The following is a 13,145-nucleotide window of genomic DNA, read 5'->3' on the forward strand; positions in this document are numbered from 1 at the left end:
GGCAGCATTATGCCACTCTGCTTCAGACTACCATACCAAGTACCATAATTGTTTTGCAGCCACAAACAAAAGGCATTTGACATTTTAATTACTTTATGTAGGTAGACAAATTGAGGGGTGATGTAAGATTTCCATTATATGTTTTGAAAAATTACAAATATCTGGAAGCCCTCTGATAGATAGTACTTTTTGATAGGACTGTGGGGACTCAGGTGGGAACCAAGGATCAAAGAAGCTGGGCAAGATTTAAAAAAAAAATTCGGGGCGGTTAGGTGTCCAGCTTCGGCTCAGGTCAGGATCTCATGGTTCGTGGGTTCAGGCCCCGCATTAGGCTCTGTGCTGATAGCTCAGAGCCTGGAGCCTGCTTTGGATTCTGTGTCTCCCTCTCTCTCTGCTCCTCTCCCACTCATGCTCCGTCTCTCTCTGTCTCTCAAAGATAAATAAACATTTAAAAAATTTTAAAAAATTGGGTAGTTTAGGTAATCATACTGAATGCAAAATATGGGATGCCAGCTGATAGGTATACAAATCAAGGTTGAGCTCTTCCTGGGTGAAATTCTATCTTGATCTTCTGATAGGCTCTCAGAGAGAGTGAAAAGCAAACTAATATTTTTTCCTTTTGTTCTGAGCCCTGTGATTTTTTTCCTAGGCCAATGAGAATGATGTTTAGATTCCCCTAAAAACACTAGTGAGATGGTACAGGAAAAATTAAAAATAAAACAAATTTCCATTCATGTAAACAGGAATGTTGATAGACTATGTGTGCGTTCTTGCCTCTTGTGATTATTTCTTGTCAGAACAATCTTATTATTATGATTGTCAGTAATATCTAACGTTATGTACTTAGTGTGGCCCCACACTCAGGTAACTAAGCATCTTAAATTCCACATGTACCATCTCTAACACTTAATTTTCTTTCCCTACCCTTTCCATATCTCCAACCCTCGAGTTGACTAGACTCCAAACCTAGGAGTCATTCTTCTTCCTACCTTCCTTCCTTTCTTCTTTCTTTCTTTCCTTCCTTCCTTCCTTCCTTCCTTCCTTCCTTCCTTCCTTCCTTCCTTCCTTCCCGTCCCATGTGTAATCCCTGAGGGAATCCTGTTGGCTACCCTTAAGATATTCCTAGTTGAACTATTTATCACTCCTCCCACTGCTGCCACCTTGGTCCTTGGTCCTATCATTTCTTGTCCGGATTATTTATCACAGTAGCTTTCTTAACTGACTTGGGTGCTATCCCTGCACAGTAGTTTGAAAGGCGATTTAGAAATATAAGTCAGATCATGTTGCTCCTCTGCCTAAAACCCTCCAGTCCTTTCCCATCTTACAGAAAATAAAGGCTGATGTTTTTACAGGGTCTCCGAGTCCCTGCATCTTCTGGCTTTTCGTGACCTCACTGGCCTCATGTACTTGTCTGTCCCTTGCCTGTTCTGCTGCAGCCACACTGGCCTCTTGCACACATGTCAAATACGGTCCTCCCCTGTGCCCTTGATCTTGCTCCTCCCCTTGCCTAGCGTGCTCCTCTCCCACATATGGGCATGTGCTGCCTTGCTTCTTCTAGGTCTTGTTAAATGTTACCTTGTCGCTGAGGCTCCCGGTGTATCCTGTATAAGTAGCATCCACCTTGGGGCATCTGGGTGGCTCAGTTGGTTGGGTATCTGACTCTCGATTTTAAGCCAGATCATGGCCTTGCGGTTCATGGGTTTGAGGCCTGCGTTGGGCGCATGTGTGCTCGCTCTGTCTCTCTCTCTCTCTCTCTCTCTCTCTCTCTCTCTCTCTCTCTCACAAATAAACATTAAAAAAAAGTATCTCCCTCATCCTCTATTCCCCTCTCGCTGCCTCTTGTAGCAGTTTTACCGTCTGACATCTTATGTATTTACTTTGATTTTTTAGTTTTTGGTTTTTATCTCCTCCATTATAAAGAAACCCTGTTGAGGAGAGGGATGTTACCCTGTTAACCGGTGTGTCCTCAGTGCCCGTGTATTCGGTGTTTGTGGAATGAGTGAATTTAAAGCCCTCTCTTTTATTATCCCGGTTTCTTTCTTTCTTTCTTTCTTTCTTTCTTTCTTTCTTTCTTTCTTTCTTTCTTTCTTTCTTTCTTTCTTTCAACAACTTTAAAGGGATAATTCACATACCACAACAGTTCACCTATTTAAAGTATACTGTTCACTGGTTTTTAGTATATTCACATGCTGCATTACAATTTTAGGACATTTTCATTACTCAAAAAGAAACCCTGTACCTATTACCTGTCCCCCTTCTTTTTTTTTTTAATGTTTATTTATTTATTTAGAGAGAGAATGAGAACAAGACGGGGAGGGGCAGGGAGAGAAGGAGAGAGAGAATCCCAAGCAGGCTCCATGTTGTCAGCACTGAGCTCCATGTGGGGCTCAAACTCACGAACTGAGATCATGATGACCTGAGCCAAAATCAAGAGTCAGATGCTTATGTGACTGGGCCACCCAGGTGTCCCCCTGCCTCCTTCCCACCCCCTGCTTTCTAAAAGTTTGTTTATTTATTTTGAGAGAGAGATAATCCCAGGCAGGCTCTGCACTGTCAGCTCAGAGCCCAGTGTGGAGCTTGAACCCATAAATTGTGAAATCATGACCTGAGCTGAAACTAAGACTTGGACACTTAACCGACTGAGCCACCCAGGTGCCCCTAGCTATCCCCCTTCTTAAAGCAAGCACTAAATCTACTTTCTGTCTCTGTGAATTTGCTTGTTCTGGACATTTCACATCAATGGAATCATACAACATGTGGCCTCTTGTGTCTGGTTTCTTTCATTTAGCAGAATATTTTCAAGGTTCATTCAAATTGTAGCATTTATCAGTGCTTCATTCCTTTTAAATGACCGAATGATATTATGTTGTATGGATTCTCAGTTCTTTTTTTTTTTTTTAATGTTTATTTATTTTTGAGACAGAGCAAGAGATAGAGTGCAAGCAGCAGAGGGGCAGACAGAGGGAGACACAGAATCCGAAGCAGGCTCCAGGCTCCGAGCTGTCAGCACAGAGCCCGACACGGGGCTCGAACTCCCGAACCATGAGATCATGACCTGAGCCGCAGTTGGACGCTTAACTGACTAAGCCACTCAGCCGCCCCCTCAGTTTGTTCTTAAAACAAACCTAAGAATTATTATTGCTATATTGTGGATGATAAATCAGAAGTAGAAAGAACTTGCCCAGGTCACTGAGCTAGTCAGTGGTAGGGCTCAGTTGTGCACCTAGGTCTGTGTGATCAGAGCCCTCACCATGATGCTGCAGACGTGTCCATGTCCTTAGTGCACGATTTATGACAGCTTTTCACCCTTGCTTTCTCTCTTTCACTGTTGTAAAACAACTCACATGGGGCCAATATTTGTCGAGAAGTCTCTTCAAAGTTCGTTTGCGTATCAGTACCGGGACTCTACATTTAATAATTGACTTCTATTCCTGGGAGTATTGAATTAGTCTGTAAAGGTCCTGGGTAATTTGACTTCCGAAATTACTCTTTTTACCACAAATGTTGGTGACTTTTAGAATCCATGAAGGAAATCTTACTGGAAACTCAAAGAGGAATCCTCTGAAGTGGACGGCATTCATGGTGGACTTCGTTATTTGTGTGTCTTTAAAAACTTTTTATTTTGAAATAACTTCAAATTTATACAAATCTTGTAAGAATGGTACAATTTCTGTTTAGTTTTTACCCAGATTTGCCAGCTAGCGTGGTATCACATTTGCCTCCCCCCATGTATATACACACTGTATGTCTAATTTCATTCTGAACCATTGGAGAGTAAATTACAAGCATGTTGTCTTGTTACTCTAAAATACGTCAGTGTGTTGGGGCGCCTGGGTGGCTCACTTGGTTAAGTGTCCAGCTTTGGCTCAGCTCATAATCTCGCGGTTTGTGAGTTTGAGCCCCGCCCGCGTAGGGCGCTGACAGCACAGGAGCCTGCTTCCGATTCTGTCTCCTTCTCGGCCCCTATCCCACTCATGCGTGCTCTGTCTCTCTCTCCTTCTCTCTCTCAAAATAAATAAACATTAAAATAAAATAAAATAAAATAAAATACTTCAGTGTGCATTTCCTAAAAACAGACATACATACAGTACACTTGTCAAAATCAGGAAATTTATATTATAATGATACCATCGAATTTCTACCTCCATCTGACCTTGTAGAATGTCACTCATTTGGGGTTTGTCTGATGTTCCTCATAATTAGGTTAGATAATGCATTTTTGATGGGAATATCACAAATGGCACTTGCTCTTCTCCATGCATGATGTCAGGAGGCACGTGATGCCACTTTAATCCATAACTGGTGATGTTAACTTTTATCTGTTGGTTAAGATAGTTATCTGTCAAATTCTCCACTCCACTGTGAAGTTTGTATCTAAAATTTTTTTTTAATGTTTATTTATAAAATTTTTTTAATGTTTATTTTTGAGAGAGACAGACACACACACACACACACACACACACACACACACACACTGACACAGTGTCAGTGGGGGAAGGGCAGAGAGAGAGGGAGACACAGAATCTGAAGCAGGCTCCAGGCTCTGAGCTCTCTGCAGAGCCTGATGTGGGGCTCGAACTCAAGAACCCGTGAAATCATGACCCGAGCCGAAGTTGGACACGTAACTAACTGAGCCATTCAGGCGCCCCTGAGCATTTTTTATTTGGTAATTAATAAGTAATTAATAAACATTTCATGGGGAGGTACTTTGAGTTGCTATAAACACCCTGTACTTCCTGAAATGTTCACCCACTAGTTTTAGTGCCTTGTGACAGTTCTTGCCTGACCTATTAATGTGACAGTTACCAAAAGGTGATTTCCTAATTCTGTTACCCCTGTATTTATTATATATCATTCTTTGTGCTTCTACTGCAAAGAGCTTTCCCTTTGTCCCCCTGTATTTGATTGCAGTTAAATATACATAACAGAAAATTTGTCACTTTAACCATTTTTTAAAACTTATTTTAACTTTTTTAATGTTTATTTTTGAGAGAGAGAGAGAGACAGACAGAGCGTGAGAAGGGGAGGGGCAGAGAGAGAGGGAGACTCAGAATCCGAAGCAGGCTTCAGGCTCTGAGCTGTCTGCACAGAGCCCGACGCGGGGCTCAAACCCACGGACTATGAGATCATGACCTGAGCCGAAGTCAGATACTCAACCAACTGAGCCACCCAGGTGCCCCTAAAACTTTGAAAAATACTGATTGATTGATTGATTGACAGAGTGTGTGTGTGTGTGCTAGTGGGAGAGGGACAGAGAGAGGGAGACAGAGAATCCCGAGCAGGCTCTGCACTGTCAGTGCAGAGCACAACACGGGGTTTGATCTCATGAACTGTGGGATCATGACCTGAGCTGAATCAAGAGTCAGACGCTTAACCAACTGAACTACCCAGACGCCGCATCATTTTAATGATTTTTCTTTTTCAACGTTTATTTATTTTTGGGACAGAGAGAGACAGAGCATGAACGGGGGAGGGGCAGAGAGAGAGGGAGACACAGAATCGGAAACAGGCTCTAGGCTCTGAGCCATCAGCCCAGAGCCCGACGCGGGGCTCGAACTCACGGACCGCGAGATCGTGACCTGGCTGAAGTCGGACGCTTAACCGACTGCGCCACCCAGGCGCCCCTAATGGTTTTTAAGTGACATTAAGCACATTGACATTGGTGGACAGCCACCTGCACCATCCATCTCCAGAACATTTTCATCTTCTCAGCTGAAACTCTGTGCTTGTTAAGCACTAACACTCCCATGTCCTCCTCCAGTTCCTGACAACTACCATCCTATTTTCTGGCTCTTTGGGTTTGACTACCCTAGGTGCATCATGGAGAGGTAGGGTCTTACAGTATATGCCCTTTTGTGACTGGTGTGTTTCATTCAACACAATGTCTTCAAGGTTCATCCGTGTTGTAGCGTGTGGCAGAATTTCTAACTTATCAAGGCTGAATTATATTCCGTTGATGTATACAATCACATTTTGTTGATCCATTCGTTCGTTGGTAGGCACTTGGGTTGCATCCACCATTTGGCTGTTGTGAGTAGTGCTGCTATGAACATGTGTATACAAATATCTGAGTTCCTGCTTTTAGTTCTTTTGGGTATATACCCAGAAGTGGAATTTCGGTATATATGGTTAGTCCATACTTAATTTTTGGAAGAACCGTAATTAGTTAAAAAAAATTGAGATCTATATGGACTGTTAGGTTTCTTATTTTATTCAATGGTCTGTTTTCTATTAATATCATTTTTTATTTCAAAAAAAATGGTTAATGTATATTTTTGAGACAGAGAGAGACAGAGCATGAGCAGGGGAGGGGCAGAGAGAGAGGGAGACACAGAATCTGAAATAGGCTCCAGGCTCTGAGCTGTCAGCACAGAGCCCGACGTAGCCCTCGAACTCACGAACTGTGAGATTGTGACCTGAGCTGAAGTTGGATGCTTAACTAACTGAGCCACCCAGATGCCCCAATATCGTTTTTTAATTTTGAGGTACAAATTGTCTAATTTGGCAGGTATGAGTCCCTTTAAGCTGGCTCTTGTATTCTTTTGACATGTCCTCATTGGAGCTGGATACAGGAAGGTGTTCCAAATTCATCTTACTTTTAGTGCCCAGAACTGGAATCAGCTTTTTCTCCAAGAAACCCGGTTCCTTTTGTTGGAGAAAAGTATTTAGAAACCATGATAAGGGGGCTGGTTATGCTGATGGCTACTGGGGTGTCATTGCTTCCAGGCCCTTTTAGAAGAAAGAGCTAGGAAAATATGTATGCATCATACATATGCACATACCTACATGGAAACCTACATCTGTATTTCTATAGTTATCTCTATATGTATGTTAAAAGCTAGAGTTTACATTACCTCCGATTCTAATCTAACACCAGAGTTTATTTGGGTGTTCTCCCTGTCTATATGTATATTGGCTCTCCAACAGTGAGAAATCTGGCTCTCATTATCCTCAGTATGTTTATTCATTAGTTTCTTTATTTACTTGTGTAATTCCACTCCATGTATTCAATCTCCTGGACTGTCTTTTTGGGCTTTGGGCTTGGCTTAATATCCAAACCCCCAGCCCCGGTCCCACTGACCATGCCCCAGCCCCACCCATCGTGCTGGCAGGATGCTAGCTAGGCTCCTACCAAGAGGAAGTCAAGGGGGGTGGGAGTGACCAAGGAGAAGAGGGGGAAGAGGAAGGGAAGGTCTTGTTTTGTATTTTTGTAAAGATTTTTTTTTTTAAGTTTATTTATTTGGGGGTGGGGAAGGGCAGAGAAAGAGGGAGGGGAGAATCCCAAGCAGGCTCTCCCTGTCTGCGCAGAGCCCAGTGTGGGGCTCAGTCTCACAAACTATGAGATCATGACCTGAGCTGAAATCAAGAGTCAGACGCTCAACTGACTGAGCCACCCAGGCGCCCCTTGTTTTTTATTTCTATTAGCTGCTCTACCCCTAGGCATTTTCGGTGTGATGGTGTGGGAAGTGACAGAGTCCCTTGGTTTTCATGGCTCTCTCCATTTTTCTCTTGCTCAAGATGGTTTCACCCAAACATCACTGGCGTGGAGGCAGAAAACCTGCTGTTGACAAGAGGAGTTGATGGCAGTTTTTTGGCGAGGCCCAGTAAAAGTAACCCTGGAGACTTCACCCTTTCTGTCAGGTAAGTTGGAGGAAAAAGAGAACCCGGAAAGGGTGAGAAACGTTAAGACCGCACCAGGACCGCTTGCTACCCTCCCTGAGAGTCTGAAGGCCTGCCTGCTGGCCCATGGCGAGGCCTGGCCCACGTGTCAGATGCGACTCGAGCCTGCTCACGGGCCTCAGGCGAGGCCTCCCGAGAGTGGGCGCGTGGGAATGCAGCAGAAGGGGCATCATGATGGGCACGTCTTCTCCCCTGAGAGACCCCCGCGGGTGAGGTGAACAGACCGTCGTCACCACCGCTTGGTCCGGGTTCCACACGTCCTGGACCTGGTTGCCTGCGTTTTCCCTTTTCCTCCTGTGGATTTCTTAACGGGAAAAATGCTTTTGAAGAGGTTCTTCAGATCGCTTTTCTTTTTCAAGAAATAAAACATCACTGAGGAAGTTGTGGTCCCATTTGTTCCCCTGCCCAGTCCCATCCCCTCCCTCTTTCCCCAGAGGAAACCGCCATCGAGAGGTTGGCATGTATCCTTCCTGAATGTGTCTTTGTACTTGCACTGTCTTGCTGCTATTGTGAACAATATAAAGTTGGTTTGTGTGTTTTTAGAATTCACATACACAGGCCTTAGAACGTATCTGTTATTCTGCAACTTCCTGTTTAAACTTTTTGAGGTCTGTGCTGGTACATAGAGATCTAATTATTAATTTTAATGTTGATGGCTATACTCAAATGTTGTGAACCTACCACAGTTTATCCAGCCCTCTGTTGTGGGACACTGAGTTGTTTTTGTTTCAAATGTTTTGAACAGTATGGTCAACACATCTTACTTCCTTATTTCAAAATAGTAATAATAAAAGCAAAATCATAAGGCAGTAGCGTTACAGCTCCTGGAATAATCAAGAGTAAGGGAAATAAGTATATAAGAGAAGGTCAGTTTCTAGAAAAACCGTCCCACCTGCTCAAAGAGACCTGTAACAGGATGTTGGCCATACCGTTCAAAAAATGTAAAACAAACTGAAAACACTCCCACAATAGAGGGTTGGATAAACTCTGGTGGGTTTATTTAGGATCCCTTTGGGACTTGGGAAACCTCTTTTTGGCTTGGATTAGTTTTTGAGGAGCCCCCGTCGTTAACTTTTTCTTGTGTTTTAATACAAGGAATGGGTCTTCGTGAGTCCTCAGGGCTTGAATCAGCACGGACCTCTAACTTAAACGTTGTGTGATATTTGAGCTGTAAGAGTTTGTTTGGAGAGTATATGATGATCATGATGGTGACAGCAGACATGATTGAGGACTTGACATATGCACCAGGCCCTTGTGCCAAGCACTCTACACATATCATTCTATTTAATTTTCCCAGCAACCTATGAATAAGTACCACAATTATCTTCATTTTACAGGTGACTGAGCTGAGACCCAGAGGTTAAGTTAGTAACCTAGTCTCGCCGCTATTCAGTGGCAGGACCGGGACTAGAGAATTGGTGGGATTTTTTGTTTTTCCTTGCCCCTCAACTTTTTATTTTGAAAAATTTCTGGCTTATAGAAACGTTGGAAGATGAATATGTGACCACCCACCTTCTCTTCACCTGCCAGCATGTTGTCATGTTTGTCCCTTCTGAGTGTGTGTTTGTGTGTCTACTTTTTTCCCCCCTGAACCTTTTGAAAGCAAAGTGCAGATAATCAATATATTTTTTACTTTGTTTTAAAACTTTTAAAAAGATTGTGATGTTAAATAATCCCTATACCCAACATGGGGCTCGAACTCACAACCTTGAGATCAAGAGTTGCTTGCTCCACTAACTGAGTCAGACAGGTGTCCCTATTTTTACCTGTATTTTATTTTATTATTATTTTAAATTTACTTATTTTGAGTTGGTGTAATTGGGGGAGGGGCAGAGAGAGAGAGAGAGAGAGAGAGAGAATCCCAGCAGGCTCTGCACTATTACTGCACTGTTAGTGCAGAGCCTGATGTAGGGCTTGAACCCATGAATCATGAGATCACAATCTGAGCCAAAATCAAGAGTCGGATCCTCAGGTCTTGATCTCAGGGTCATGGGTTCGAGCCCGTCTTGGGCTTCACGCTGGGCAAGAGTCCTCCTTGGGAAAAACAAAACAAAAAAACTTCAATGTCTATGTCTGATAAACAAGAACATTCTCCTGTGTAACTACAGACTCAGTTATGAGGGGCGCGTGGGTGGCTCAGTTAAGTGTCTGACTTCGGCTCACGTCATGATCTCACGGTTCGTGAGTTGGAGTAGCACATCGGGCTCTGTGCTTGCTCTCAGCCCTTCAGGTCCTCTGCCCTCCTCTCTCTCTGCTGCTCCTCTGCTCACCTGCTCTCTCTCTCTCTCTCTCTCGCTCTCAAAAATAAACATTAAGGAAAGAAACTCCATATCTTGAAAAAAATCGTTATTATAGGTAATACATTTTAACCTTGCTTCTATAATACCATCTAATATTCATATTCAGATTTCCCTTGCTATTTCAGTAATGGCTTTTGAAGTGATTGCAAGTGTCTGAGTCCCACCCCGTGTCCCATCTCGTGCTCCACCCGCCACCCCACACTAGATTCAGGAGGATCTAGTCAAGGATCATTCATTGCATTCAATTTTTATGTTTCTAGTCTCTCCTGACCTTTTCTTATTTTTCTCTCTCTTCTGGCTTTTTGGCCAGTCAGGCCAGTCATTTCGTAGGTTGTCCTTCAATCTCAATTTGCTGATCGTTTCCTCATTTCTAAATTCAGATGACACATCTTTGGCAAGTGCACCACAGGGGCAGTGTTCGGCCCGCCCCATTATCTCACAGTGGGAAGCACATGGGGCCTGCTTGTCCCATTTTTCAAGGCTGTTCAGTGTTGTGTTGTGTTGTTTTATTGTATTGTATTGTATTGTATTGTATTGTATTGTATTGTATTGTATCGTATTTATTTTTGAGAGAGAAACAGAGAGAGAGAGAGAGAGCACGTACGAGAGAGCAGGGGAGGAGCGGAGAGAGAGGGAGAGAGAGAGAATCCCAAGCAAGATGTAGGGCTTGGACTCACGAACCATGAGATATCATGACCAGCGCTGAAATCAAGAGTACGATGTGTCACTAACTGAGCTGCTCAGGAGCCCCTTGGGGGTGTTCAATTTAATCACTTGATTGAGGTGTTTGCCAGATTTTCCCATTGTAAAGGCACCTTTTTCTTTTTGTGATTATGAGTACTTTTTTTTTTTTAATGTTTGTTTATTTTTTTGAGAGAGACAGAGACAGAATGTGAGTGGGTTAGGGGCAGAGTGAGAGGGAGACACAGAATCCGAAGCAGGCTCCAGGCTCTGAGCTGTCAGCATAGAGCCTGATGTGGGGCTCAAACTCAGGACCTGTGAGATCCTGACCTGAGCTGAAGTTGGACGCTCAACTGACTGAGCCACCCAGGTGCCCCTTTCTTTTTGTGATTAATAGGTGGTCTGTGAGATAGTTGTTTCTTTCTTTTTCTGTCTTTCTTTCTTTTTGTCTTTCTTTCTGTCTTTTTTTCTTTCTTTAAAGATTTTTTAAAAAATGTTTATCTTGAGAGGGAGAAGGAGAGAGTGCAAGCAGGGGAGGGGGCAGAGGAGAGAGAGAGAGAGAGAGAGAGTCCCAGGCAGACTCAGAACTGACAGTGGGGCTCAAATTCATGAACCCATGAACTGTGAGATTGTGACCTGAGCCTATACCAAGAGTTGGACGCTTAACTGACTGAGCCAGCCAGGTGCCCCAAAGATTTTAAGTAATCTCTACACCCAGCATGGGACTCGAACTCACAACCCTGAGACCAAGTGTATACTCTCCCAGCTGAGCCAGCCAGGTATCCCCTGGCTTCTTTCTCTTAATGTAATGTTTTTGAGATTTGTTCGTGTTGTATGTATCAGTGTTGTTTTGTTTTGTTTTTAATTGCTGTGTTGTGTTCTATTGTATGAGCATACAACTATTTATCCATTTTGATGCTAAATATTTGAGTTTCCAATATTTTTGTATTCCAAATAAGGCTACAATGAATATTCTTATACAAGTCTTTGATAGCCATACAGTTTCATTTTGTGGGGAGCAAAATACTTAATGAGTAGGTTTAGTAGATTACAAGATAGATGGATGTTTAACTTTAATATATGCGTCTCAATCAATTAATGATGAGGAAAATTATTGTCACTTAATATATGCAGTTTGACAGGCCAGACTTTCAAAGATTTTATTTTTAAGTAATCTCTACATCCTATGGGGGGCCCGAACTCCCAACCCTGAGAGATCAAGAGCCACACACTCCACTGACTGACTGAGCCAGCCAGGTGCCCCCGATAGGTCAGACTTTGAACATAGAAGTTGTACAAGGGAAAGGAACCAATAAACAGAGCCCTTTGTGTTGAAATGGTTGACCACGTGGTCCTTTGACTCACTGCGTTTGTTACAGGAGAAATGTAAACTGGTTTCTTGGGTGTGTTTCCACGTTTAGGTGAAATCTGCTATTGAATTATGAGATCCATTTTTACTAGCGTGGCTCTTTACTAGTTTTCGTTTCTCCCCTAATGGACTATTTTAGAAGAAATGGAGCTGTCACCCACATCAAGATTCAGAACACCGGTGATTACTATGACCTGTATGGAGGGGAGAAGTTTGCCACTCTGGCTGAGCTGGTCCAGTATTACATGGAACACCACGGGCAATTAAAAGAAAAGAATGGAGATGTTATTGAGCTCAAATATCCTTTGAACTGTGCAGACCCTACCTCTGAAAGGTCAGTGACTTTTAGCGACTCCAGAGTGTGTGCGTCTCTCCCATGCTGTAGGTGTTCTCTGAATGCTTTGTGGGGGTTTGGCTCGATCTGTTGCTCAAGCTGTAACCTTTTCAAGTAAAGTTTTACCGAAGGAAGAAATGGGATCAGATTACTTTCAGATCCCCCTTTTCTTGTAAAAGTGTCCATCAGTGTTCCTTACAGGGATCTCAGATTATTCCTGTATGTTCTTGGTACATGCGGTAATTTTAGGATTATTGGACTTGAGCTGATAATCTTTGAGAGTTAGGAGAGAAAAATGATAATGGAGATGCCAAAACAGCACCAGTTTTCAGTAGTAGCTCCTGACCAGCTATTCAGCAATGCCGCCAACAGATGTCAGTTTAAGCTCAGAAGCCGAAAAGCAGAGAGCTCAGAGGGTCAGATTTTTCATCAGTTCTTTTATGTAGTATCCACAAATGTGGAGAATGACCTTGCTTAGAGGAAATTCCGTCATTTCAGAGATCTTCCCCCACCCCTGCTGCCTTGTGTTGGAACTAAGCTGATGAAAGCCAGGGCTTGACCTATTTTTATTGCTTTTATTGGTTTTCTACAGCCCCAGTCTCCTCTCTGACTCAGTACAAATTCAGGGTCTCTTAAGTAGGTTTGTATATTTTGTATCTTCAGGTAGGTTTCTTCAGTTTGCACCTCTTTGTATGCCGATAGTTTGTTTCTCCAGCTACCACTGTAGCTTCAAGCAAAAGGCTGTCAGCCACCTCAGTTTATCTCTAAATTTTACTCTGTT

The 13,145-nt window shown here is 43.1% G+C and overlaps 1 protein-coding gene across 2 annotated transcripts in view; it reads left to right on the plus strand.

The window, feature by feature from the left end:
- Nucleotides 1-13,145, plus strand: part of PTPN11 (protein tyrosine phosphatase non-receptor type 11) — a 79,240-nt gene that overhangs the window by 13,180 nt on the left and 52,915 nt on the right. For both annotated transcript variants that reach the window (XM_027044272.2, XM_027044273.2), the window contains exons 2-3: nt 7,519-7,641; nt 12,170-12,364. In XM_027044272.2, the coding sequence (XP_026900073.1) occupies nt 7,519-7,641; nt 12,170-12,364 (318 nt within the window). The remainder of the gene's footprint in view (nt 1-7,518; nt 7,642-12,169; nt 12,365-13,145) is intronic.

The sequence above is a fragment of the Acinonyx jubatus genome, chromosome D3 (assembly GCF_027475565.1).
Source record: "Acinonyx jubatus isolate Ajub_Pintada_27869175 chromosome D3, VMU_Ajub_asm_v1.0, whole genome shotgun sequence".
NCBI classification, from domain to species: Eukaryota; Metazoa; Chordata; class Mammalia; order Carnivora; family Felidae; genus Acinonyx; species Acinonyx jubatus.